The sequence below is a fragment of the Calliopsis andreniformis genome, chromosome 9, assembly GCF_051401765.1.
Source record: "Calliopsis andreniformis isolate RMS-2024a chromosome 9, iyCalAndr_principal, whole genome shotgun sequence".
Classification (NCBI taxonomy): Eukaryota; Metazoa; Arthropoda; class Insecta; order Hymenoptera; family Andrenidae; genus Calliopsis; species Calliopsis andreniformis.
In genome coordinates this window covers 13,190,005-13,216,816 of record NC_135070.1, presented here as the reverse complement: position 1 = coordinate 13,216,816, position 26,812 = coordinate 13,190,005, and the positions used below count along the sequence as shown (strand labels likewise).

Genomic DNA, 26,812 nt, shown 5'->3' with positions numbered 1-26,812 from the left:
TTGCAATATTCCAGCAGTTCGTTCTGGCATTCTACTTTTTCCTCTCGCAATCATCGATTCGTCACGGTACATCGAAACGCAAATTGGTAACCAACGAACATAATGTGATGGAAAAAATAACGAGTCCCAGGAATGCATAAAATCTCAGGACTTATGCAACGTGGCTCGATGCATCTTACGCTGGCGACCTCAGCCCAGAGGGAAATAAAAAACGTCTTTACAGTTCTATTATCGTCCAATCGACCACTTAATAAAACCTCTCTAAAGTTAAAAGAAGCGATTCCGAGTCAAGGCGTTTTTCGTCTCTCCTTGCGAACTTCTAATTTCGTGGAAGCGCATTCGTAGGACTGCAGATGGTCGCCGCGATCCCGTGACGTGCATTTCATGTCAAGGTCGGCTCGCATGCACACGCGACTGTCAACGAGCCCCGCGAAACCGACATCTTTTATTGACACTCGTGAAACTCGTCCCAGGTTTGCCTGGGAATTTGTCAGAGATTTGACTCATGGGAGATGAGGTACATCTGTTATCTCTGCGAGGAACACTTTGGGGCGAGGAACATCGACAGGGAACGTCACGACAGAGAAAAGAGCCGCGGCTCGTTTAATGTCATTAAGTATTATACGACAGAACTGACAGGGATCCCGACCCGTTATTGCAGTTTGCTCTCTCGCGGTACGTTTATTTAAAATGTGGTCTCTGTCGCCCACTTGGCAACCGTTCAAAGGTCGTGCTGCTACTATGCACGCTGTGCTCTAAGAACCGCGAAAAATCCTGGTTGGACCAAGGTACGACATGGTTCTAACTAAGGAAAGTAGAAATCGAAGTGCCTTACACAGAGGCGTTCCTTCACTTAAGTTAATACTGAGTTAATGTGTTAATTATGAGTTTAAGTGTAATGATTCGTCAGGAATTTCTTTCTGTAAATTACGTTCTTTCACAAGGGAAATTTGATATTGCAATTTTGTACAAAAGACGTGTCTACAGTGATGGGTCATGTGTAACATTTATTTCCGTACGAAATTAGGTGATTCGCCAATAGTCGTTGTAAATATGCTATTATAAATGCACCGCAGTGGTTTCTGTTTCGGAAATGACCTAGTTAAAAGGTTAAGAGATGCATTTACAGTAAATCACTGAATTATATGTACAACATTATTTACTTACACTACTGGCAAAAATGTTCTAACCACTTGCCAATTTTCATTAGAATTATATTGTACGACAAAGTTTCTCTTAATTTCAAGAAAATACTTACTAAAAATAGAACAGTATATTTTGCAAATAAATCGTATCATTAATTTGGAAACTATTGTAATTCTAGTATTAATTCACTGAATAATTTCAAGATTTTAGCCTGAACTATGCAGTTCTAATAGGAAAAGATATTTGACCTGTCTAAAATAAAAGCTTGTCATATTATTACTAATTTATACACAACCATCTTGTAGAAAATTCACCAAAGTCGGAAGGAGAAAAATTGAAGTACTATGCTTGTAAGTGCTCCAGTGTTTTATCGACAAAATTAATGTCTATCCTTTGACAGACGTTTACAGCTTTTATCGTCGACAGGAGAGAAAAATAAGAGGATACAGGCGAACAAGTGCCAGAATTTTACACAGATCCAGAAATTTTATGGTCAGTTCCATCACGGAGAAGAAATATCGAACATATTCCGAGAACAATACGACACAAACAGGGGAACAAAAAGCGTGTGCCGCTATTGGCAGCCGAGCGACGATATTGGCAGACAGCTACGTCGTCTGGGATTCGTCTACCCTCAAACAAGACGAGTTTAATTTTACATCTGTCGTTCGACGGTGGTTCAACGGCATAGTACTTGAATTCTAGTGAGTTTCACTTGTTCTTTGTGAAAAAGCAATTCGATTTCTTCTTATCTTTAATAAATTTGTCGTTCGAATGCTGGCACGAAGTGTGAGATTATGCAGAGTGTTCGACAACAAGTGTCAGAAATTTTAAGGAGTGATTTTGCGTGCCAAAATGAGACGAAAATGAAGAATGATGAAATTGGGTTTGAGCCTTTGTTTCCGAGTTATTACTTGTGAAAAATACACCTAAAATGCGCGAGAAGTGTATCTGATTAGGGTTGGGACTTATTCTATTGCTGCGTGCATTAGTCAGTCAGACGCAACGATGCCAGTAGAATGGGTTCGCCAGTCTGACCACCGAATTAGGTCTACATGCAGAAACTTTACTGTCCTATCTACAATACTGTATCGTGAATGGCAAATTAACAACAATTCCCTGTTTTGCCTACATATGTAAGTGATGATGTATACATAATAATTATATACGTATGTATATGTATTTAAGCTTCTATTATGAAATATTTAATTAACCAAAATTTAGTATACTGAAACAACAGAACACGCCACATGTGAAAAAGATTTATATTACTAGTCTCGTTAAAGGTAGTAACCTATCTTAATATTAAATCATGAAAAATTAATCACGAGAACCGTCAATTATATGAAGAAGACTATTTCACTAACTCACAAATTTTGAGTGGTCCTACTTTGATGTCTGGGGACTACGAATAGAAGACCTCTCTAAGACCTAATAGAAGACTTGACACCAAATCTATCTAAGAGTTTCCTACACTCTATAAGAAGAAAAAGGTAGGTACTGTGTCATCAACTAGTCATAAACTTACAACTCGTTACGAGCAACATACTCATGTAATAACATATGAGAAGCACGTTTCTAAATGTAATCCATATCGCCAGTATCTTACGTTTGCCTTGTTAAAAGTGATAATACTAGAGACTAAGAGAATAATTCCAGGAAATACTGATTGGATGGGAAAATACTGTACTACCTGCAAAGATACATAATAAGAACTGAAAAAGGGAAATGGCAGATGATAAAATGAATAAGAAGAATGTATTACAATACTGTCTAATTTCTATACGAAGATAAATTTCGATTTGAAACTAAAACTGTGGCTGCTGCTAGCTGGCAGAAATGTAGCAATACGTGATTGGCAATCGGGCGAACTTGATTCACGAGGGGGAAGAGAAGGATGCAGTGCGCAACGGAAGATATAGTAGATTCAGTTTCATGCGCGCGAGACGCCACGATGCAAACGATGCATTCAAGTGGAAATCGCTTACAATCGTGTTAATGTAATCGAAGGGATCGAAATCTTGCTGCTCCTCGTCCGCGTTGGGCGGAGGACACGGATAGAACGCTTGCGAGGGTCTGACAGAAACACAAAATATTGAAAATTAGAGGAACCACAAGCACATGGTGAATGTGTTCCTTACGAGGTCTGGCACAAAAAATCATACTATGGTTACAACCATTTTCACATACGAGATTAATCTAATTGATTTACATTACCTCCAAATCTAGCTCCCTCTGATTGTTTTCCTAAAGATCAAGTATCTGCTCATTTTGATCAGTAAAGCTAGCAACGATAATGAACCCCGATAGGCATACAGAAAATGATCTGCATAATTGTTTGAAACAGTAGCAGTATCATAGCAGTACGTCAAATTAAAAGGGGAGTCCAGCGTTTCCTCGCTATAAACTCACGGTTCTCTGACGATAATTTTGCAGCGATGAACTTTTTGGCATTAATTTACGAACTACTAACTTGTAACTTCTTTTAATATAAAAGGCAATGCATAACAGGCAAGCTCATTTGCCTCACAAAATTTGAAGTTACTTATTAAGTATCGTTTAACCTAACAATTAGGATACTACGTTTCAAAAGCATACTCTACTTATCATAATTACCACAGCTAACAATAAGTAGATTAACTTAATAATCGAAAAGAACTTTACAACCACAGTCTCGTATTTTTGTGTCAGGCCTCCTATACACGTTTTCCTCAGCTTCTCCCGAAGCAGTCGCGCGTTCATCGAATCGGTATTCCGTGGCAAAGCTCGGAAGAGGAAATGAAGAAACACGCGGGTACCTGTGCGGTCTGTTCCGCCGCTTTTCCCTCAATTTCGCCATCAGCCGGGTGAATTCCTCCCATTCTCGATCCACTTCCTCCTCGCTACCCTCTGGATGATGGTAATGAAGAGTCTCCTCGAGGAGCTCCTTCTTGGTCGTTTGACTCGCCATGTCGCTTCTCCCTCGAAACTCCGCGACTATCTGCGAGCAAAGAGAGTCTCGCACCCGCCTCCACCAGGGCACACGATAACAGTATCGGTGCAATAAATTCTTCTCGCTCAAAGTGCGACACGGGACACGGGATTCCGCGACGTCCAGGGATTACGTAACCGTGCTGGAGCCGAGGAAACCATCCTCCATGCGAGTCGACCTTAAAGCTCTTCCACTGCAGCGTGAACGTCGACGACGTCCAGGGAACGAGGCCTTTAGGAGGACTCTGCAGCCAAGGGGCCAGCAGGTTCGCGCCAAGGAGCCGTCTCGTCGTCGAGGATGATCGAAATTACGACGCAGAGGAAGCATTCGCTCTCTGCGCCCGATCTCATCTCTCTCGTCAAGGTGTCCCCTATTCTCGACGGGAGTCGGAGAGGAGCGAACCGCTGCGAGGGCACAGTCCCCGAGGGACTCTCTCGCCTCGACCAGTCCGTGTGACACTGACACTGACACTCCGCGGGCGGAAGCAAAAATTGGCAAAAAGAAGCCGTTTAAGGCAATTGAATCGTAGGCTGGACCGTCGCACACCAAGCCAATGAGTCACACTGACAATGAGAAGAGAGAAGCACCGCGCGGACCTCAGATGGGAGGGCCCGGCTGGCTGGTCCAATTTACGGACTCATTAGCCTCGCTCCGACTGTTGTCGACGTCGTCGCGCGAGCGTGGAGCGCGCGCGATTCTCCCCCGCGATAACCGCGCGCTCCATTGCCGCGGACACCTCTGCGGTGTCGCCGCGAGGACACTCGCGAATTACTGGCTGTTCCTAGATCGAATTTAGGGACAGGATCGATGAGCCCTCTTGGGGACTGTTTTTGCTTGGGTGGTGGCCGATGGTTCTTGCGTGGGAGTGATCCTCGTGATTTGATTTCCTGGAAGCTGGGCAGTAGATTAAGTAAATATTGGTACTCTTGAGAGATTTAGTTGATGACCAAATTACACGTGTAGTGTGAGAGATGGTAATCGACTGCAGAAGACGAAACGTTGAGACAGGGGAATTGCATGGTACTTCTTCAGTTGTTATGGAAGATTACTGTTAGTATTATAATACTACCTATTCTTTTTATAATTGTAATATTAATATCCAATTAATATATCTCATTAAGCTAGTACTTTCTTCTTCATAGATCTTTGATAATCTTCTCTCTTATGCAGAAGTGGAGATGAATATTCAAGTAGAGGATTTGGAAAATTCTTATTTTTAGACACAGTGGATATTCTGTCTAAAATAGAGATTAATATTCCATCTTTATTCTAAATTATAAGCTCCAGACAGAATAACCAGATAGTTACTAAAATGTGCGAATCATGCAAAGTACGTACACATTTTTTTCATCGATTTTATCTCGAGGAATGAGAAAGTTTCAAAGAAATCTTAGCGTAGAGGTTTCTAGTAGTGACTGTACTGTACCGTACACGGCAATTGGCCACTTCCCTCAACGAGGGCTCGTAGGAAGCTGCCTTCAAAGTCACCAGTTATCATTGATCAAAATTACCGCGTAATTTGATGAATGGTTGTCTTACCCGATGCCGGTACCGAGGCCCGATCGATGACTCTTTGCCTAGGATACTTTGTACGAGAGAATTTCCGCTTCTGATGTTCGCACTTTGAGAGGAACTCATTTATTTTTTATTTTATTCGAATTTTTCTTACAGATACAACTTTAAAAGACTTCGAATGAAAATACTTAATCACGATTAAGTAACGTGAACCTATTCATCAGAAAAATTTAATGCTAATATTAGTCTAATATAAGGAAACACAATATTCGAATACGTGTGGTGCTTAATGTGGGGTAAGTGATTCAATTAGTCCTTAAACTTAAATACACCTGGACCTGATTAACAAGTTGAGCTTAATATTCCCTTAAGTTATTTTATTTTCTTTTTTTTTCTGTAAATCGAACTTCTTAGCATATCCAACTACTAAATGTAATTTTACTACCGACATATAGGATGAATGTACATATTCATATGCCTGATGCACAAATCCTAATTTCTATTTTATTCATTATTCATTTACTATATACACAACAGTAACAAATTCTTTTTTTTTAAATTTCAGTCACAGAAATGAATGAAATCTACTCCTAACTGTACCTATAATTATATGTTAAAACTACTTCAAATACGAAGAAATAAATTCTCGAAACTGAAAAGATACACTTAAAAAACACCTAACCCACTTATCACCTCACAACGCGTTTACAAATTTTCGTTTTCCTTCCATATGAATCCAGACTAAAGTCGATCAATCAGAATCGAACACCCTGCTCACTCAGTTGTTCCATCACGCCGACTGAATCGGAAACGCGGTTCACGCGAATCGGTACGTACCTTCACACGCGAAAATAGCGCTTTTCCCTGTTGGGGGTTTTCTCACGGCTACAGACGAACAATTGAAGAAGCTCCATAGCAAAGTGTTCAGTATTTATCATGGCAAGCAGCCCGGTTAATTATGAACACGACAAGCTGTAAATTCACGTGTTTATCCCGGGGAGATAGTCTGATAATGCATTGGAAAGGGTTCCGACTCAGTAAATTTGCCTACGCGAAATTGTGCGTCACATGATCCGAGCAATTGTTAGATTCCGCGGGGAATAAGAGCCTGCGAGGCACTCGTTAAGATTCAAGGATGTTAGTGAAACGATGGGGAGAGCTTCTCAGGATCTTTTGCGTCGGCGTCGTGATCCTCGCGGCGAAAATCTTGAAATCGTGATTCAATGTAACAAGAAGCAGTCGATTAGATGAAATAGATTTCCCACAGATTTCTGATGCTACTCGACGAATTGTAGAAATTTATACAACGCCTTTGCGACAGCCTGTAGCGCCTTTCACCCAACGCGTCATGTGAGTACAATTTTTTTCATTATGCCGCTTATCATGGCCTATATTCAATATGTAAACCTCGTGACTACTAATGACATGTATCATGTGATTACTACTGTAGAATCGTTCAAAATATTGCGATTAATCTCCCTCGATAATAGGTGAGGCTATTAGCTATACATGACGACCCATTTATCTTTGGTTTATTAGATTCATTTATATGAATTTGTTGTTTTGAACGACTCACTGCATTACCCTGTGACATTGCAGTGAAAGCTAGCGTTATTTGATGAAACTAAGAAAGTAATGTACCTACTATTTGCAATTGGCATTTTCACGTGCATCAAATATATTTTCTTTATATATTTCACTTCTACTAGTCAAATAAGAGAAAACTGAGTTTCATCTAAAAATCTACTCTGTGTCTATAAGAAATTAAAAAATAAATCAAATTTAATAATTACAAATTGATGTTACGTACGACATTTCATGATCTAAATATTTCATAATATGTGTGAATTTAAACAGCTTAATGAATTCTTGAGAATGTCTCTTAGATACTATGATATACATATATATTAGGTCACAACTCACGCCCATTTCATTAACAACTTCAATATTTCTAACGCGAAGTTCTTATATAATCTCTGTTCCATCCATCCGTCGACGTATCATTACGTTTCTCCATAAAAGGAGAATTGAAATCGCGGAAAATTCGACGAAACTGCTGCCGTATTTTCTACAGTTTCTAAAAATAAAACAGCAGATCGTACACTTGCTCGTTTCCTTCCTTCGAAAATTCTTAAAACACGTATAACTCGCTCGTAAAACGAAATGAGAACGAGCTGTTGGACCTTACACATCGAAACGTATTTTCCCCTAACATTTTATGCATTTCTCGTGTATCGAGGTACTTTGTTAGCATTCCCATTTTTTAAAAACACAATTACAGTATACTGGTGCACATGAATATGCAAAACGTTTACGCATGATTGTAAAGTAATTAGGTCAGTATAAACAGTTAAATTAATATTCTATGATTTCTTAATGGTATTCGTATGAGAAACCAGAAAAGAAGAAAAGAAAATATCTGTGGTTGTAAGGCAAAATGACGTAATCGTAAGTCACATGTTTTTGTATTTAAGATATTGGCGTTCAAAGCTTCTGACTTCAATACTGTCTTATGAACCAACAAAAGAAAAATCAGTTCCACGACGCGTGCCACCCGCAATTAAGAGCAACGCGTAATTTAAGTGTAATTAGGAGCGATGAATATTGAACGATGGCGTCAATTTACGCCAGTGGTAGAGGAAGGAAGCTCATTTCAACTGGTGTAAAGTCGTTTCAGGAACAGGTCTAGCTTTTAATTATCCAAATGCTTTTAAAAGAACCATTCCCATTTGCGTAAAAAACCGTAGCATCTTATTTCCGTCGCGCGTTGCGTCTGAAGACCCTTTTATGTCTCGCCTCTGAAATTATTCTTCTTACTTTGCATAACTCCCTGTCGGCTTTGTTTCTTGCATGGATCACTGGCTCGGGCGTTGTCTTGCTTTTCGCGGCACTGAAAAGGAGGCTTCGTTGCTAGACCAACTCCTGGTGAGTCTTTCAGAAGAAATCCTATTGCGTCTCACACGGAGACAATACGCTTTGCCTAAGTATATCCAGTCAGTGGAGAATGGAAATTGCATTGAAGTGCGTAAATAGTTTCTTTTGGTTTAGACGAAACACATATTTCAACCTGAATATTCTATGTTAATAAATTATGTTGTTTGAAGACTATGCAGTGTGAACAAAGTATTGGACAAAAGAAATTTGAGAACTCATTCTATACGTTTCGAGCAAAGTTTCACTGAGGAAACATTATTTCTATATTTAAGTAAAATTGATGATCTATTAGAATATTTTTTAAAAATTTATTTCTTATAAATTATTAGGTTATCATCTGAAATTGAAAAATAATCCTAACTTAATTCTACCAGGGTAAAGAATGATTTGGTTGATCTTCTCAAGTGTATCTAGAGAAATACATAAGATTAGTAGTTGATCCATCACGCTGGAAGATCGCTCGACGACTATCGCCGCGGATGTCCCATGGGTTCACGACCCCATGCCGGTATATTAGAGCAGTGAATTAGTTAATGCCAGTCACATGGCTGGGCAACGACGAATTACCATCCTCGTGGCGCGGCAACAGTGCATGCGATTGCATTTTGGACAAGATCGTTTTGTCTCAATCATTGACCCTTCCTTCCTGTTTAGCTCTCTCCCTTGTTCTTCGAATCATGCTTGTTTACCGCCTCTGAGTCTTTCTCGACCACTCGGATTGTCTCTGCCTTCTTATTCAAGGTTGCTCAGTTCGTTCTAATGAATCTAACTCGAAGAGTGGCTCCAAATTCCTCGAATACAGGAGTGTCAGAAGATTTTTGAGAAAAAGAAGTTAGACTCTAAATATAATTTATTTATACAGCAATTTCTTTTAGTAAATTTCTTATAAAAACAAAAAGCAATGTACCTAGTCTTCATAAAAAAATATTGCGAGATAAAAATGGCTTCGTTACTAAATATAGAGGGCCGATTGCAATAGTGATTCCATTGTACATAGTGCTAATTAGGTACCTGAACTACCTTTCCGAAAATTTTAGACTGAAATACGGAAGCAGTACAGAAACTTCGCGATCAAGTATTTGGAAGCTCGAGTATTTTTTGAAAGATTTTGTTCAATTAAACTAGGGACCAAATTCGACTGCAAGATGTATCAAGCTTCACTGTTTGCTTAACCACGAGTTCTCTGTACCCTCAAGCGTAACAAAAGGAAGATTCAATTTGCCTTTCCAAAGTTCTCTCAAGTTTCCTTCAAAGTTCAAGAAATACTTAGTTAAGGATAAGATAAGAGCCTTCAATTTTCTGTCTTATGGAGCGGGTTTAGTACACGCATAAACGAGCAATAATTCTTTAGCAATAGGGTCTAGGACAAGTCTTTGCGGCAACCACAAGTATAAGCCCAGTACCGCCGCCGAGATCGAGTTAATGAGATAAATCTAATTAACGATTCCTGGGACGATTAGAAAGATTGATCAACATGTCGACAGAGTATCCATGTTTCTCACTGAAAAAATACTATTACTACTTATCGTGACTCAAGAATGATTCGATTTACGATCTATTAAGCTCCTTCTTGTCTTGATTAATCGTTTTCTCGTGTACCAGCGTATTTTTTTCGCACGTATGACTATCCATACGACGAGAGGAACCCTTCGTGCATTCGCATCCATGTTATCGTCGAAGAAAAAAATAAGATAGCCCGAGCACGCCTTCGTGGCCTTTTCGATAATAAGGCAACAAACAAAGCGTATCGATAACTTTTGAACCCCCTATACGTTCTTGTGACGTCCACCGCGTGGAAAACACGATTCGTCTGGTAGCTTTATTGTTTCCTTATGGCTTGAAAAATACGTGGACATTCAACTCTTGCCAAATCAAAGTAAGTCAAGTTTCTGGAAATCGTCACATAATGCACTGACTGATTAGAATGCTTGGGAGAATGACTTTATTATATTGCTTTCAGTGGGAAAATCCCTATGAAAAGCAAATTAAATCATTTTTGCTGGAGGGGTGCAACTAGAAATTTGACAATTTTGAATCTGGAACACGTGGTTGCAATTAGGATGCAAAATTCTGTCCAGCATTCCTACTCACAAAAATCGATTATTGGTCTTTCTGTGGTATCACCTGCATCGACAACAAAGCACATAGAAAGTGCAACTTACAGACACGTAGACGGTGGATAACGAAATTCCTATCGACGATGCTCGAACGAGACACGCATAAATGACTCGATAGGTGGACAGGAATACAAATCTCTCATAGGAAGTTCCAAGAAAATTTATTCTAATCGAAATTCCACGATACAAGTGGAACATACTTTTCGCTGGTAAATTGCTCAACAGATCCTGACGTAACGCGAATGGACGACATGCTTTCTGCGCGTGATAACAGCGGACCACCAAGGACTTTGTCAAAATTATCGCTGGCAAATCAATTACGCAGAGATCCACACTTTTTTATTTTCTTTTTTTTTTATTATTAAAACGTAGCGATAAAAGAGAGACACAGAGTCTGCGAGTCTCCTCGATAACCCTGTTTACTTCGTCTGGACGGCACGAGGTATAAGCAGGAGGAATCGCTGCTAGACCACCCCCGATACGAAGGTACCTCGTGCTCATGAAAGTACATATTGCGTTGAAATATTTTTTAGAACGCATTATAGTTCAATAAAGAAATGTTAAGAACTTTTGAAAAATGCTCAATATTACGTAACACCTTTAGTTGCAGTATAAATTATGTAAAAATGTTTTGGTGTAGAGATAAGAAATATACATAGATATGCTGTTAAGTTTCGAAAATATTCTGAAACTGTAAAAATGCATAATACATAACAACTCCAAATTAATTAATTTTCGTTTTCTGTCAAAGGCTCAATATTTTGTTAAACCATTTGTCATAAATCATAATTACTTTCCATGTTATTTATATTAATAACCAACTTAATCATAGATAAACTAATAAAATAAACTACCCAGATCCACATTAAGTAAAAATATTCCTTCGACTTCTACCTGTAAAATACATCTACAAATTTCCTGTCAATCCCCTTAACTAATTTCTCACAAGACAGTGCATCAGCGGAAACGATCATGCAAAAACTCCTAAATTACTTCCAATTAAAAATAACAATCCTAATCTTCGCGCGCAAATAATTACACGAGCAGGTGGCACAGCTCGCGCCATAACGAGGAGTCGCAAAAACTAGGAGAAACAAGGAGTCGAATTCCGCTGATTGTTTGTTATGCGACACAGATAACGTTCCGTCGCGCATTTATCGTGCCGCGATAAAATCGCCAGGTCGAGTTCATCCATTGATTCATCGGCCCGCCTTTTTCTCTAGCTGATTATGCAAATTTCTCGTTTGTTGTTTCGCTGTCGATAATCGTGGCCGCCGATCAGTAATGAGTGCAATCCAGATCCCGCGAGCAAGTCCAAGGTCGTCGTCGTCATCGTCATGATCGCGATGATCGAGCAACGATCAGACCGCAACGCTGTTATGTCATCGCGGGCATCGTTTCCATTAAATCGACGAAACGGACACGCGAGAGCTCCTCTCTATCGCGTAAACATCGCTCGAGTTGTAAACGTACAATTAAGTCGACGATCCGATTCGAAGAGGCAAGGTTCCATTAAAGCTGAACGCAGTGCGTAACGAAAAGATTGCATATATTTAGACAATAAGATTTACCCTGGATACATGGTAACAAGCTGGTGGAACACATTCGCGGTGATCGCAGTGAGTCTGTAACCTGGTTAAAACTTAGATCCTATGTATTATGTAGAACTGAGGAAGCCTCGTGTAAAACATTTGGATGCATAATATCGAAAGTATATTTCACCTATATGCTTCTATTTACATAGGTCGTTCCGTAACAAGCGTCTCTAGTCTCTAGTTTGTTCAATCGTGAACGTCTCTACTCTATAAGCTGATTTAGAGAGATTATCCGTGTAGAGTATTATTACATAAACAAGGCGATTCTGAAATGCCATTATGCATTCGTCTTTTTAGTTCTCCTCTTGGATCGACCAATTGTGTACCTATTAGACGTCTGGAGTATAATAAATCAATGATATGTAAAATAAAACTGTGTTAAATGAATGTTACAAGGTTAAAGTTAATGAACACAAGTGTAAAACAATGTCGAGCTTCCGATTCTGTCTTAGAACGAATAGTCTAATTAGTAGCCACCATCGTGTTACCCCCTTTTTTGGGACAGAGTTTCATAGGCTCTACGCCCAGCTCTTTAGCAAGCTCCTCGCAAGCTTTAATTTGATTAGGATGGTAAATAATCCCTCCCTGAGTATCCACACGTTCCTTGGCCATCATTTCTGGGTCCCCAGGCACCAGAACAGGCTTGTCTCCAGCTTTAGGCAGGCATCTCAGCTGCTTCAGCAAGTGAGACAGTCTTTCCTTAGACCCAGGACCGAAAGCTTCCGGATTGATTGCCATGAAACACTGTCCCAGGTTCGCAATTCTCGACTTGTCTTTCCATTTCCTAATACTGGGTCCAAACTCGCTACCAGACAGTATACCACACAGTACTTCAACCATCAAGCCTAAACCGTAACCTTTGTAGCCTGAAGTGTGTTCCTCTCCGCCTAGAGGCATCAGAAGCGAGTCCTTGTATGCATCCTCGGCATCTGTGGTCACCTTTCCATCGCTGCCAAGTGCCCAGCCAGCTGGAATGGGCTCGTTCTTTCTGATAGCCAACTCGATCTTCCCCACAGCCACAGCGGTCGTGGCCATGTCCAGGAGGAAATGGTCACCGTCACAAGCGCTCATTCCTAGGGACAAAGGGTTGGTGCCCAACGCTGGGGCCTTGCTACGCGTGGGGACCATCATGGGACTGGTGTTTGTGCATGAGAAGCCTATTAAGCCTTGGTCCATTGCCATTGAGGTGTAGTAACCGCAGATGCCGTAATGAGTCGAATCACGGGCAGCTACCATACCGATACCAAACTTCTTGGCCTTCTCTATGGCCAGCTCCATGCAAAATTTCCCGATCACGTGACCCATAGCGTTGCATCCGCTGACTAGCGCTATCGCCTGGAAAAATGTCCATTGGGCTTCACGGTGAAGGTTTGAAGGTAGACACAATTTGGGAAGAATTGATGGAAATGAAGGTGATTCTTTGACTTAAACTGGCTTCCAGCGATGTGACCAATGTTGGCATTTACTTCTTTGGAGTATGTTGAGATATGGAAGATATCTTGTTGGCATGTTGTATATTTGATACGAGAATTTAATGGTAATTATCATGTATATTGTAACTGACATCAAAATCAGCATTGAACATTAGGATTAATCTCCTTTAATGTATGTTCGCTCACAGAGCAAATGTTGGCCAATGTTAGCTTCCAAAGTTGGCTTCGATTCAGCATGTGACATTCGTACACAGAACATGATCAAGTAGATCCATTTGCCAACGCTTGCTGACATTGGTCACGTCGCCTGGAGTCGACTCTACTCGATGTCATTCAGAGCCCACAAAGAACTCAAATTCTGGGGGAATGTTTTCCTTTCTGGTATCTATTGAGAGGAAGTTAAGTAACCACTGATAAGCTGTTGATCCATTTCGAAATGGGCCAATTATCTCTTCTGTTTTTCAACGAGGTCACCGCCAACTTTGGGCCCTATGTCGCGAACACCACGAAGCAGGCAAACCTCGTGAAGAATAATTGGAACGACAACGCGGAAAGAAAAATTAAACGGACAGTAACGCGTCCATGCCTGAATCAGTGTGAAGTAACAGGCATCGTCATGAACGTTCTTCATCGCATATTTTATCACGGAAAATACAAAGTCCCCAGGCTCGATAACAAACGAGTAAACCGGTGGAAGCTAGTTTTTGAGGCACGTGACTTCAATGTGGTGGTAGAGGCATAATACGTATGTGTGCTTTGCGTGCTATGTATGCTTTGACACTTTTAAGAGAAAATAAGCATACTATTTTCTATTATAATTAAATATTATACCATATATTAAGTAGTATTAAGTAATTTTCTTTCAAATTCCACTTATAATCCCACCTATAAAAGAAACACACCCTCACATAGCCGCAACCTTACAATCCTCACCACCCAACTCCTCGACATTAGAAACTAGCTTACACCGTGGTCGACTAATTAGCGCTCGCTTGGACTCTGCTAGTCCAGCTAAAAGATACTTGAACACACCACCTTCATTTACATCAACATCATTATCTCCCAGGGAAAAGTTGGACGGTCGAGAGTCGCGTGATTTCGAAGAAGATATCTGATGCATTTGAAGAGGAGTCATTTAAGGTGCAGCCAAGAGCTGGAGAGTCGAAATGTCGCGACACAGTCTCGTCGCCTCTCTCTGACCGTACCTGAAAATCGGTGAGGACCTTCGGCGCGGCCGCAGGATCGGTGACCTTGGACTGAATATCCTTAACGTACATCTGCAGCCTGTTCATCCCGTGGCTAAAGTGCCCGCAGTAATCGGCGGTCATCAGGTGATGGCCGACGACCTTGCCGTCTTCGGCCGAGGCCCCAACCTTGCACAAGCACTCGCCGACGAACCTGACCACCTCATCCTTCGGCACCACCGTCTCCTCCTTGCTCATCTGACAGGCCGCCATGCTTCGAACAGCGACGAGGTTCAATTTTGCCGGTTCCAGCAGCAATTTCGACGCGGCCTGCGTCGCAGTGAGAATACTTCTGCGCAATTTCGACATTGCTGTCCCTCAAATACTGTCTACTGGCGATTCTGATGGACCAATGATCCTAGACTCCCTTATCGCGACGACTTTATCGAGTACCAAACGAGGATCCACGAGTTACAGATGCATTTGGATTTGTGTCTATCGCAACAATGTCGAATAGACGCACGTCGTTATATTTCGGGCCAGGTTATCGGTACTTTTATCACGCCTGGCTTAACACTAGCTCATTATCGCGATGACTTACGGGTTTACTCAGTCGTGTCTCGATTTTTTTCAGCTGGTTCTACGTTGTTAATGCAGAGATCTTCGATGGTGAATGGTGTTCCGTGAGATTACTTGATCGATTGTGCATTTGAATTTGCCGCTTCGTGAAATTTATATCGCGATTGATTCGATGGCACTTGTTGCGTAATCGGTAGCAATGCTGTTACAACAGGCTTGGGAAGAGTCGATCCAAGCGGATTTGTGTAGAGATCGTTGACCTGGGTCTTGCGCGTGCGTTCGAAGTCTTCGCTACTTGGTTGCGTCCATATGCGCTCTCAGGTAATCTATGGATCACGAGACACGATCCATAAACCGACGGAACATGCACCAGCTGCGCAACGACTACTCACGACGCCTCCCGACACCTATGGGTTGGCAGTATTGGCTGGACTGGCTAACGTTGAACGGCGGGAAATTTAAACATTGAGATCGTCGATTTCATTCTCTTTAAGATTATGTAGAATTAATATATCCTTTGAAAATATTTTCAGTTCGTAAAAGCTTCCTTATTTTTCACTGGCTCTAGTAGATGTTGGTTAAGGTAGTATTGAGCTCAGGATAGTCGATTTGTCGTAAAATGTTATGGACAAATTATAAGTTTTCAACTGGAGAGTGTTTAGAATAGAAGAAAAGACGTGTTTTTATAATATCATAAGAGTGTGTAAATTTATTTTGCAACTCTTTCTAGGTTATAGGAAGAGGTGACGTATCTCTATTTTTGTGCTGATAAAACCAGCAGTGGCCGACCCGTAATCGACTCCTACTCTCTATCTCTTGATAGTTTCTTCACAAGTGAACATTTCTCGAAACACTTAATTCCGTCATTCAATTCTTTATTGTATTCTTGAACTAAGATGTAACTCTTCGAGATTCCATAAATATTTACAGTTCAACAATTGAATCTGTCTGCTTGTCCTCTTTCGTAAACCAACTTGCTTCCTTGGTTACGATATAACATTCGATCTTGTACGTTGGTCAACTTCAATTCATTCTATATCTAGTGCCGACGATTGAAATTAACTATTCAGCCATTTGCACTTCAGTCTTTTAATAATAAGTATTCTACTGTTTTGTTAGTGAACAATAATTGAAATTTGATCGTCTGAGTTTCACAGTATTTTCAAACGTGAAACTCAACATAAAATATTTTTTCACTGTGATTACCTTTAATCAGTACTTGTTCAATGACCCTGCCCCGTCTTATCAATTTATACATTATTTAAAACGATTTATTTTTAGAATTGAAATTACGAAATACTGTCAACTCTTTGGATGACCTACCGTATATGCAATCGATTAAAAAATATCAGAGGTTACTATCGTAAATATATGTTATCGGCAATTCAACAAACTGTGTGCAGTGAAAACAATGTTAAACTGATAATTTGTCATAGTGATAGATGGTAATTTTAATTAGTTACACAATAAAATTACTATTATTTTACTGTGATACTAATAGCTCCTTGTAGTAATAATGTTCATAATTTTCATATTCTATATAAACTGTTTCTCTACGAAAACGTTCTTTCATTAAACAGAAATCATGCATTCCACCAAAAATATTCCTTTGGAGAAAATTCCAGCGAACAAGTTACAGAAATCACTTGCAAATCACGAAATATTGCGGGATTCATCGACTAGCTCAGATGTTTCGAGTAGAGGAACAGTAGGAACGGTTTATCGCGTATCGTCAATACGAGTTGCAAGGCAAACCGGCTTATGCAGCCGCAGAAAAATCGATGATCGACCCTCTCTAGCGATTCCGCCTGCGCATTTTAATCCCCGCGAGCATTTACGCAATCTCGCGCGCCAAATCGCGACCCGCGCGCAAATATTCGACGTTTGCATAATGCGTTGTAACCCGACCACGCTCACGCATCTATTTTTTTTTCACTTGGTCCGTTTGGTGGAAAAGGAAGTGGAAAGGGAGAATCAAAGGATCATGTGCTGAATAGAAAACGACACTTAGGTATCGAGTGACGATCTACTGCTTCCTGACGAAGAAGCTACCTAATGCACAAATGACTCAGGAAATAGAAAAATTAGATATATGGTATATATGAAAACTAGGTGTGAAACTGTTTGGAGTATAGAATTTTTCGTAGAGATTTTTTTAAATTTGGTTTAGCATGAGAGGACTGTCAGAAATTAATAAAAGGAATTGTTGGAAACTGTCGAGAATCTTCGAAAGGAGGTAATAGATTTGAAAACTCTGATGAAAATTCTGCAATGATCTTGGAATATTTTTTCAAATAGAATGTAGGTTTCTGATTTGGGAGTCATGTGAGACTTCAGATGAGAAACTGACAAAAGGAATAGGTAAGAGGGGAAACAGTCGGCGCACTTGCACACGCGAGTTCATCCACGAGTCGTTGTATCGCCTGTGCGTCGTTACAGTCAACCGTCAATATTTGCGTTCCGGATATATATGCGAGGTCGTTATATATAAACATAAGTATACATATGTACCGGTGTATGTACGTAACAACAACAAACTGGTTCTACCTTTTTATCACTTGTAATTAGGTTAGCAAAATCTCGAGTCGAGGCCTTTTCAGGAAACTCCCTCTTCTCCATATTTCTTTTAATTCTGAGGAATACAGATGTATTCATCTATCGAGTAATTACTAAATTCCTCCTTCGAGAAGTATTTGAATATCGCTTATGAAATGACCTAATATGTTCGACACGTTCCAGGAATCCTATCTTCTGATAAGATTGAAAATTGACTAACAAAATGGAAGTGCAATATTCGGTCACAGAAGAGTAATATTCTTCTCAACTTCTTTTATTTTCGACTTGATCATAACTATAAATTACGTGTACAGAATATATATAGGTATCTATCCGATAACAGTTCTATTATCAATAAATCTTAAGGACCGACAGTAGTAGGTACACGAGGTATAGGATGTGTTCATACAGAACACAAGAAAAACCGAGGATAGAGACTACTTATCTCTCAAGATTCCTTTTACATTCAAGCCATTGACTTATTGAAACACTTCTGATGTTCTGATACTGCAATATGTACAACAGAACCTTGATTAAACAGATCTCAATTATGGTTAATCCTTTATTCAGAGTTACTGATGGATTGGACTATGATTTAATAACAGTCTATGGTAAAAAACAAAAATTACCCATCAAGAGAGTATCTTACACTTCAGTTTCGTTGTAAGTCGGTTAATCCAGGTCTTACTGTATAAATCAATCCATCGGGAATTCCCCATTGATTTTAAGAAGCGTCAAAATTCCCCAGTGACGAAAGCGACAATAACGGAGCCAAATAGGAAGCGAGGAACCATCCAAAGCATTTACCTCTTTCTCCTCGCCTCAAGAGAACAATTCAAAGCAGTTAACCTGAACTGCAGGCCATGAATCCAGCAAAAATTACTTAACAGACATTAAAAGAATGTTAACAATGATTTCAATCTCGCCGTGGATTCTGGCACGGAGCGGTCACGTCGATCTGTGCCTTCGACGACCTAGATCGCCTCACTATCTTCGAAAAAGTCTGTCGCGATAGGAAACAACTTCTATCGAAACCGTTATCGTCTTCGTCTCGAAGCACGCTTTCAAGGACGCGTTGTTACAACCGCGAAACTAATCACACCGATAATTGGACTTATACACTTTCGTTCGCGCGAGTTCGCCGCCTTCAATAACATCGCCTTTCGAAAATTTGCCATTTTGAAGTGAGAGGTTCTAAAAAGACTAAAATGGTTCCATAAAAAATAGATTCAATACGTTGATTGACATGTCACTCACATAAAGAGAACATTCATAATTACTTACATAACTATAAATAATTTTACTGTCAGAAAGAAGGTAGAGATATCACTGTCAAATTATAATAATTAATGTTCACTTAAAATTGAGATTATTCTAACAAGAGTTCATAAAATTTCTGACTAATGATAATCTAAAATTACACAAAGTGATTGGAGTTAACATTGGTTACTAAGTGTTGTCTGAAAGTAATTTGAAAAAGAAGCTATGGATGTCAGTTTACCCCTACTATCTGATATTCAGATAATTATCTTAAACGCTAAATATAGCAATGAATTTTCTTTAGGGCAAACAGAGTTGCCTCCATGGACGAAAGAACATTAAAGGAGCAAAATCGATCGCAGCCAAGTGGAACGAACGAAATTGGCGAATTACGACAAGGATAATGAATTTATGGTATTTGCCCCGTTGCGGTTCAGCTTGGGATCGATCACGGGACCTTATTATTGGAATTCCAAAGATATTTCACGACTCACGGGTTCCCTTTCGTGCCATTCCTCGCGATAAAAGATTGATTTATACCAGATCAAACAGATCAAACAGATCAAGCGGCGACAATAAACGAGTCAACCAATTAATAAGGGGAGGGCAAAGGCGAGTAATTAATACGCGTTATCTTGCCTTCGAATCGAATTAGAAATCAGCTAATCGATGCGATAATTCGTTTAGTGTCGCGCTCGATCGACTATGCGAATTTATGCGTATTATGCAATTGCATCATGACGAATTAGATGCAACCTCGAGCATCAATCGCTGCCGATGCTCTTCCTCGATCGAAAATTAGAGAATAAAGAAGTGAAAGAAAGTGTGTGCAATGATTTGAATTTCATTTGATGAATACTGGTTAACCCTGAACAGGTGGTAAACACGACCTTGCATTACTGGATTATCGTTGCATTCCATTCATTACAGTTATCTCCATATTTTAGTGCTATTTTATGGTTACACGTAAACATTTCGCAATCTACTACCATGAAGTCGTATTTTATATATACTGTTACTGCATTTTTTATTATTCAGTTATTATTATTCTAGATATTCTAAATACCTAGATATAAGCTTCCCAAAAAAGGAAATGTTAATAAGAATAATCAATTACCCCTATATTACTGTAAACTTCACGAGGCATCTTAGAAAATAGTATGTAATAAATTTGAGCAAGATTTACAAAAAATAATCAATGGACCTCTTTCTTAATTCCTCTACTTAACTTTAATATAAGAAGGTTAATATTGAATATCTAATTCCGTGTAGCATAAAACGACACAAGATAACGAACTCAAATAAAAATGAACGAACGAACACGTTAATTTGGGCCTCAACGATAGAAATAATAGCCCGATATCGCGTGCAAACTTTTTCCGCTTATCAGACAAGAATCTTTTTAGGGAACGCAAACAAACGGCGCAGACTGTAAACTGTTTCGGGTAAACGCGTCGAGATTGCAGCGCAAAAATTGCATAATCTGGAACAGAGCGAGCCGATTTATTCGACGAGTCGCGCGCGCCGTTTCGCGCTAACGAATCCAACGCAGGTATCGACGATCGGAAAAGCGCTGCTCGCGATTACGTCATTAATATTCGATCATGTTGCGTTACCTAATCGTAAGAGCTCGACGTTCATCGTAGAGAGAGGAAAAAAAAAGAATATTGCGTTGTTCCTGACGTATCGACGGGAAACACGAGGTACAGCCGCGAAGAATCGAACACGGAAAGATAATCAGGCGCGTGAAGCCAGTTGGAGCGTTAATCGACGTTAATAAGATGACGCATCATCGACGCGTGATCATCGTTTGATTTTCGTTATGGAAGAAACGAGGAATATGCTGGATCTCGACTAATCTACTGTTTAAAAAATATTTACTTGGAGGTATGAATGATGTAAAACATCCTTAAGATGGAATAGTTAGCGAATGAATTTGCATCATTTATATTCATTTCAAGTACAACAAATTAAGCATCAATCAAGTGCTTTAACAGTCAAATTTTAAAAAACACAAAAAATGGAGTTAATCACTTTGACCTGTGAACGGCTCATTTATCAACCCATTATCAAACGATGACTTAAAAATTGTATTGATAGGAAGTTCAGTAATGAAATAATTATGTTTTCGATCCATAATCATGCATGGTACTTTTTGAGGGGAAAAAGCATGCACGTAGAGTACTGCAAAATTAAATTTTCAGATCATTCATAAAACAGCTAGAAAGGATAACAGAATACGTACGAATTTTGTACAATCAAATAAAATAATACAGGAAAGAATTTTCTTATTCATTCATAAAAATCTGAATGAAGTAATAGAGTGTTCGTGCAACAGAATGAAACAGTGCAAACATCGATAACGTTACAATTCATTTCTAAAATAAATCAAGGGCCAAAAAGAGTGAAACGAAAGAGCACGCGATTCTAGTTTATGGTTAATTCATGGAAAACGTAGTAGGTCCATTGAATGCATACAAGTAGTGACCATTCAATGGACAGCAGTATGGAAAAAGTATTACATACCCGATATGAATGAAACGTAAAACGCGAGGAAATGTTTTATGTGTACCCTATGATAACTTATTACGTGTGACATGTAAAATGATGAATTATTTCCATAGAAAATAATAAAGTACATATTTATACTTTATTTATATTCATGATCAAGAAACAAGGAAGAAAGAAAATCTAATTTTATTCAAAGTTCTGGGAAATAGTATTATCTAGAATGACGTAACTAAGCTTATCATAGATATAGGTGACGTAATAATATGTTAACACGTTGATAGTCCTACGAGTTTGTTAAAACAAGAACATTCTCTAGTTCAGTAACTCCATTTGATATTACCCGCAAATAGATACAAGCTATTTATCATAAATGTTTTTTTAAAAAAATATGATAAATTCAAAGTATGAATCATTGGTGACCCCAAGAGCGATCAGCCTGTTAAAAACAAGCTATCAATCGACTTTGAGAATCGACTGGATTTATTGGACGAGAAACTTAGCTACTGCCTGGCGTGTCGACAGTAGACAATGAGGAAAAAAAGACAGAGGGTTCTCCTCCTCGACGGAAGGATGCAATTTACCGGTTTTGTTTCTTCCCTACGTCTGCCAATAACTGTTACACGTCTGGTAGATGCTTTTGTTTATTTATTTGGAGGGATCGAGGAATCGACATTATGCAGTTCATTCAGTCTTTTCGACCCTTGGTCTATCCTTCGTAGGCAATAAAATGTAATTAACCATTTGGGTTGTTTTGGCGAGTGTCTTGTACCAAAAATATTATCTCAAGAAAAGTAAAACCATTTGTAGCAATATGTAATTATAAAGTAAAATGACTCAAGTCGCATAATCTTGCTTTCAAGATAGTGGCGTTTAAAGTTTTCGACTTCAATACTGTCTTGTGGACTTGTGGACTAGCGTCTTCCTGAATCATTTTTTCGTGAAACAATTAAAGCCTCAACTCGAATTTTTTAAAAATCTGACATAGATCGTTTTGCCTTACAACCACGAAAATATCTATCATAATAGAATTCTCAGGTCAGTCAATCGTCATTCGACCAAATACAAAAAGAAATGAAAAAGTTATAGATGTTTACAAGAATTTCTTCCTGAGACAAATATTCTGCTTAGGAAATAGAAAACACAAGCAACCATCAGTGAAAAATGGCAATCTGCCGCGGAATTTCGCACAGTGTTTCGAAAGTGATGCCGTCTACTCTCGAGGACGCATTGTCTTCGGGTTTAATATATAACAGTGTCTGACACTCCCCGACGATTTGGCAGATGCGGCAGCAATTTCAAAATCACGGCTCGTCGTGAGGGTGGAAACGAAGAGAGGAGCATTGTTAGTCATCCGATTTTCCTTGGGTTTTCTTCGGTTGGATAAAATTGCAAAACCGCCAGGAAGCGCTGCGTTCTGAGCTACCACTTTAACACCAGTGTGTAAACACTTACTCATCACATAAATTACAATAAATCTGTCGTGCTCTAAACATCACAAGTAAAGTTGCAAGTATTTATTGTTAAGCTTTGAGTCACTATTAGAAAAGTAGCACAAAAATTATATTTACAATAATTTACAATAATTACTGACAAGTAGAAGTTCAGTTTTTATTCATCAACCAAGTGACACTTTGCTCATTTGTAAATTCTAGAAATTATTTTACATATCATAATAATATTCTCAGAATTATATTAATTTCCTTCAACTTTCATTAGTCTTACAAGTAGATTCTTTGTATCGCAAGTGTAAGAGCACAATAGTTTAGGTATACTCTAGGCACTTCATCAAATACGAATAAACAAGCGAATCCCTGATAACAGAGATAACCAACTCACGATGGAAAACCACCTGCGCGTCTTTTAAACATTTTTCTATCTTTGTCCATAGAATTCTTAACCCCCTGTCTTACTAGCATACTGATTACAAGTCACACTTGCAGTGCAAATTAAATACCAAATATTAGCGAAGTTATTATAAGTACTATTAAACATAACCAGACAGGAGTCGAAATATTCTGACAGTTGATAAATTATTAATTTACATTTCAATAATTATTCATTCTCAATTAGTTAATTAACGTTTTCTGTTTTCGTTTCACTTAACACTTTATCGACCTCTACAAATGAATACAGTCTTCTGCACACATGACACTAAATAACCACCAAACGAGTACCATATACAAGAATCACATTCTATTTTTTCCATTTTATCGAGTCATTAAGCTGAACTAAAAATATTTAATAACTTCCTGCTATATTATCTCCAAAGTGAATCCTCAATCACTTGACCTAGCAAAAACCAGGATTTGTAACTCTCACACATGGTATTACTAGTCATCTCAAAGTACTCACATAGCAAAGTGGATCAGCGGATATACTCAGGTTGTTCACCCGCCGACCGAATGTCAACTTTTAAAATGTCAGCCAAGAAAAATCGCGATACAAAGTATCGATCTGGTTTGCAAGACTGAACGAAGGAAATAAGGGATGTGTATCGAATATAAATGCAACTGTACATGATTCACAGCGGCCGAGTTAAAATATGCATGCAAATGGGCGCGTTGGTTGACTCGACGGACTCGCGAAGGCCCGATCAGCTGATGATCAGCTGAATGATTCGTGGCGAGGAAAGTGTAGGAACGGCGTGAAAACGTGCACGAGAAAGTCGAGAAGCACGTGGCCGCGGACGTATAAATTGCTCTGTAAACGAACTATTCGCGGCTAGCTCAGCGCGCTGGCCAAGAATAAACATGAAAATAGGTTTGCAACCCTTGCCTCCCGCCGACTTCTGCCGCTTTGATCGTTCTCTTCTGGCGATAAATCTAGCCAGTTCAATCGCTAGAAACGACCTCTTGTTCCGTAGTTCACCATCGAATTCGATGGCGAACATCTGCTACTTTGTTTTCAAATATTAGCTGCGGGAGAATATCTGAGTTGTTTTGTCTCCACGCGCGATTTGTAGTCTTTATTTAGTACAATCTTGTGACTCGTTGCCAATAACAAGCTTTTAGAAAATAATAGCATGTGTAAAGTTAATTCAATTTGCTGTGGAAGTGAAACGAAATGTGAGCAGGGTTTCGAGATATAAGGAAATAGTGAAGAGTTTATAACGAGTACGTATCGTAAGCTAATTGATAAATATTGTGTGTAGGTGTTAGAGACCCTGTGGAAGCTTTGTGCATAGTTATAGGTTACATCATTAGGATGTTACTGACATCATAATTATGCCACGTGTACAACATAATTTACATAGTATTACGAAAAAAGATTACTGGTTTAGTTATTTAGTAATGAGACCTAAGTCATTAGATTTACGTCAATGGTTGATAATATGTTAAGTTGAAATGGAAATTAGGGGTTCGAGTGCTATGTTATAATATCATATTCTATTACATAGCTAAAAAAATAAATTTTCTTGAAATAACTTAGCCTGTTATTACAAATAAAAAGTGTGTTAAATACAATATGAAGATTTTCATTTCACGATTCCTATTAATACTGTATTTGTACTACATTTAGACTACTATTCGGCAGCCGAAAAGAAGCGATAATAGAAACAAAAACCAGACGTCGATTCTCATAATTAACATGAGCTTAATATCTTAATTATTACTCTTGCTTAGTTTCGCATAATTACAAGAAAGAACTCTCAAATCACATTCAAACCCAACGCTAACAGTATCTTGCACCGTGTCCTCTCGATAGCAAAACCAACAATCACTTTCAGTTCACCAAAATGAACATAATAACCTAACACATCAAACTTCAGCACCACCATCTCAAAATTACATTTCAAATTTCTTTCATTTCCCGTTCTACTAATATACATAATTCAGAATAAGAAACTACAAATTCTAAAACTCACCAAAGTGTTCTGGTATCCCAGGCCATACTCCTGGCTGTTCTCGCCACTGGACGATGCCATGTCGAGCGCTCGTTCCTTGGTAGAGGGTGCACAGAATTTTCAAAAATCCGCCGCGCGTCGGTCGTTAATAAGCCAAGCCGGGAAAGGAAGACTTTCGGGGTCGAGACAAAGAGAGAAAGAGGAAAGGAAGGAGGTTAGGTCAAGCTAGATCGGTGCTTCACGCTTTATGGTTATTGGTCGTTAAACGGGACAGCTCTTTCTTCCTCTTCCTCTCCTGTCTCGGGATCTTATCTTCGAGGATCCCCGCCTCGAGCGCATTTATCGTCTCCCTAGGTCGCTCGATCTTCGCTTTTTTCCGAGCCAGTTCGAGTGCTCGCGAGCAATCTTCTTGCACATGCACGGAAGTGAACGACACCGGGCCAGCACGCTCAACCGTACACCACCTTCGTCCCGTTTCTCAATATTCATAAACTACAGATAAGACGTTTACGCTAGCCTCGCGCGGGACGGCCGCTGGTAAACGCATCGACGTGGTGACCTTTCGTCAGCGAACCAGACTAGCAGCTCGCCCTGGGGATACTATCGATCACTCCTCGCCGATCCGTGATCGTCTCTTGTCCGACGTTCAGCTCAGAACGTCCGATCCAGCAGCAGGATCGAGCCGATCGCGAGTATTCCGAGCAGCAGAGAGAAAAACCGCCTCGAGAGTCCTTCGACGACGAACTGACTTCGGGGACGAACCGACGCCCGTCGATCGGTTGTCGAACGCACCAAACAGAAAGGAAAACAAACCCCACCACTAGCCGCGGTGGCTTCGAAAACTGTCCTACGAAGCTACGCCTCGTCCCTCTTCCGTGGGAAATCGGCACGTGCTCCTTTTCAAGAATTTTTCACGCGGCTCCAGTCGCGCGACGGGCCCCGACGATCGATCGTTTCTGTTGCAATCGGCGAACGCGACAGCGGAGGGCAAAGGTCGAGTGACCGACGTCGACGCAGCTGACTTGCCAAGACGGCACACGAGGGACACGCGCGACGCGGATCTATTTCGCTCCGATAACTTTCACTTGTTCCTGGCCACTGGTGGGCTCGGTCCCGAGCGCTGCCTCGCCGACAATGGGACGCTGGCGAGGGGCAGAAGCGACGGAG

The 26,812-nt window shown here is 39.8% G+C and overlaps 3 protein-coding genes and 2 long non-coding RNA genes across 8 annotated transcripts in view; 3 read left to right on the top strand and 2 right to left on the bottom strand.

Moving 5' to 3' along the window:
- Positions 1–26,304, bottom strand: part of Clc-a (chloride channel protein 2) — a 37,445-nt gene extending 11,141 nt beyond the window's left edge. The window contains exons 1-2 of one of the 3 annotated variants that reach the window (XM_076384026.1): positions 3,945–4,240; positions 3,135–3,222 (exon numbers count right to left, since the gene is read on the bottom strand). In XM_076384026.1, the coding sequence (XP_076240141.1) occupies positions 3,135–3,222; positions 3,945–4,096 (240 nt within the window). In that variant the 5' untranslated portion in view covers positions 4,097–4,240. Of the gene's footprint in view, positions 1–3,134; positions 3,223–3,944; positions 4,241–25,666 lie in introns of those variants that run through there. The other 2 variants (XM_076384029.1, XM_076384028.1) reach the window with 2 other exon arrangements.
- LOC143184144 (uncharacterized) lies at positions 680–1,980 on the top strand. Its single transcript, XM_076386178.1, has 4 exons — positions 680–788; positions 1,452–1,496; positions 1,573–1,850; positions 1,935–1,980. The coding sequence occupies exons 2-4, from the start codon at positions 1,491–1,493 to the stop codon at positions 1,978–1,980; spliced, it is 330 nt and encodes a 109-aa protein (XP_076242293.1). The 5' UTR covers positions 680–788; positions 1,452–1,490.
- Positions 1,878–2,975, top strand: LOC143183841 (uncharacterized). Its single transcript, XR_013002669.1, has 3 exons — positions 1,878–2,282; positions 2,371–2,639; positions 2,806–2,975. It is a non-coding gene; the product is annotated as an uncharacterized LOC143183841 (long non-coding RNA).
- LOC143183545 (uncharacterized) lies at positions 5,266–6,577 on the top strand. 2 transcript variants are annotated; one of them, XR_013002611.1, is made up of 3 exons: positions 5,266–5,447; positions 5,789–5,928; positions 6,198–6,577. It is a non-coding gene; the product is annotated as an uncharacterized LOC143183545 (long non-coding RNA). The 2 variants fall into 2 exon arrangements; XR_013002610.1 differs by having other exon boundaries at positions 5,266–5,706.
- LOC143183750 (putative oxidoreductase YjmC) lies at positions 11,974–15,964 on the bottom strand. The gene is made up of 2 exons (XM_076385444.1): positions 14,917–15,964; positions 11,974–13,613 (listed from the first exon to the last, which is right to left on the bottom strand). Exons 1-2 carry the CDS (start codon positions 15,262–15,264, stop codon positions 12,741–12,743), a joined length of 1,221 nt encoding a protein of 406 aa, XP_076241559.1. The 5' UTR covers positions 15,265–15,964; the 3' UTR covers positions 11,974–12,740.
- Positions 26,305–26,812: the final 508 nt, after the last annotated feature.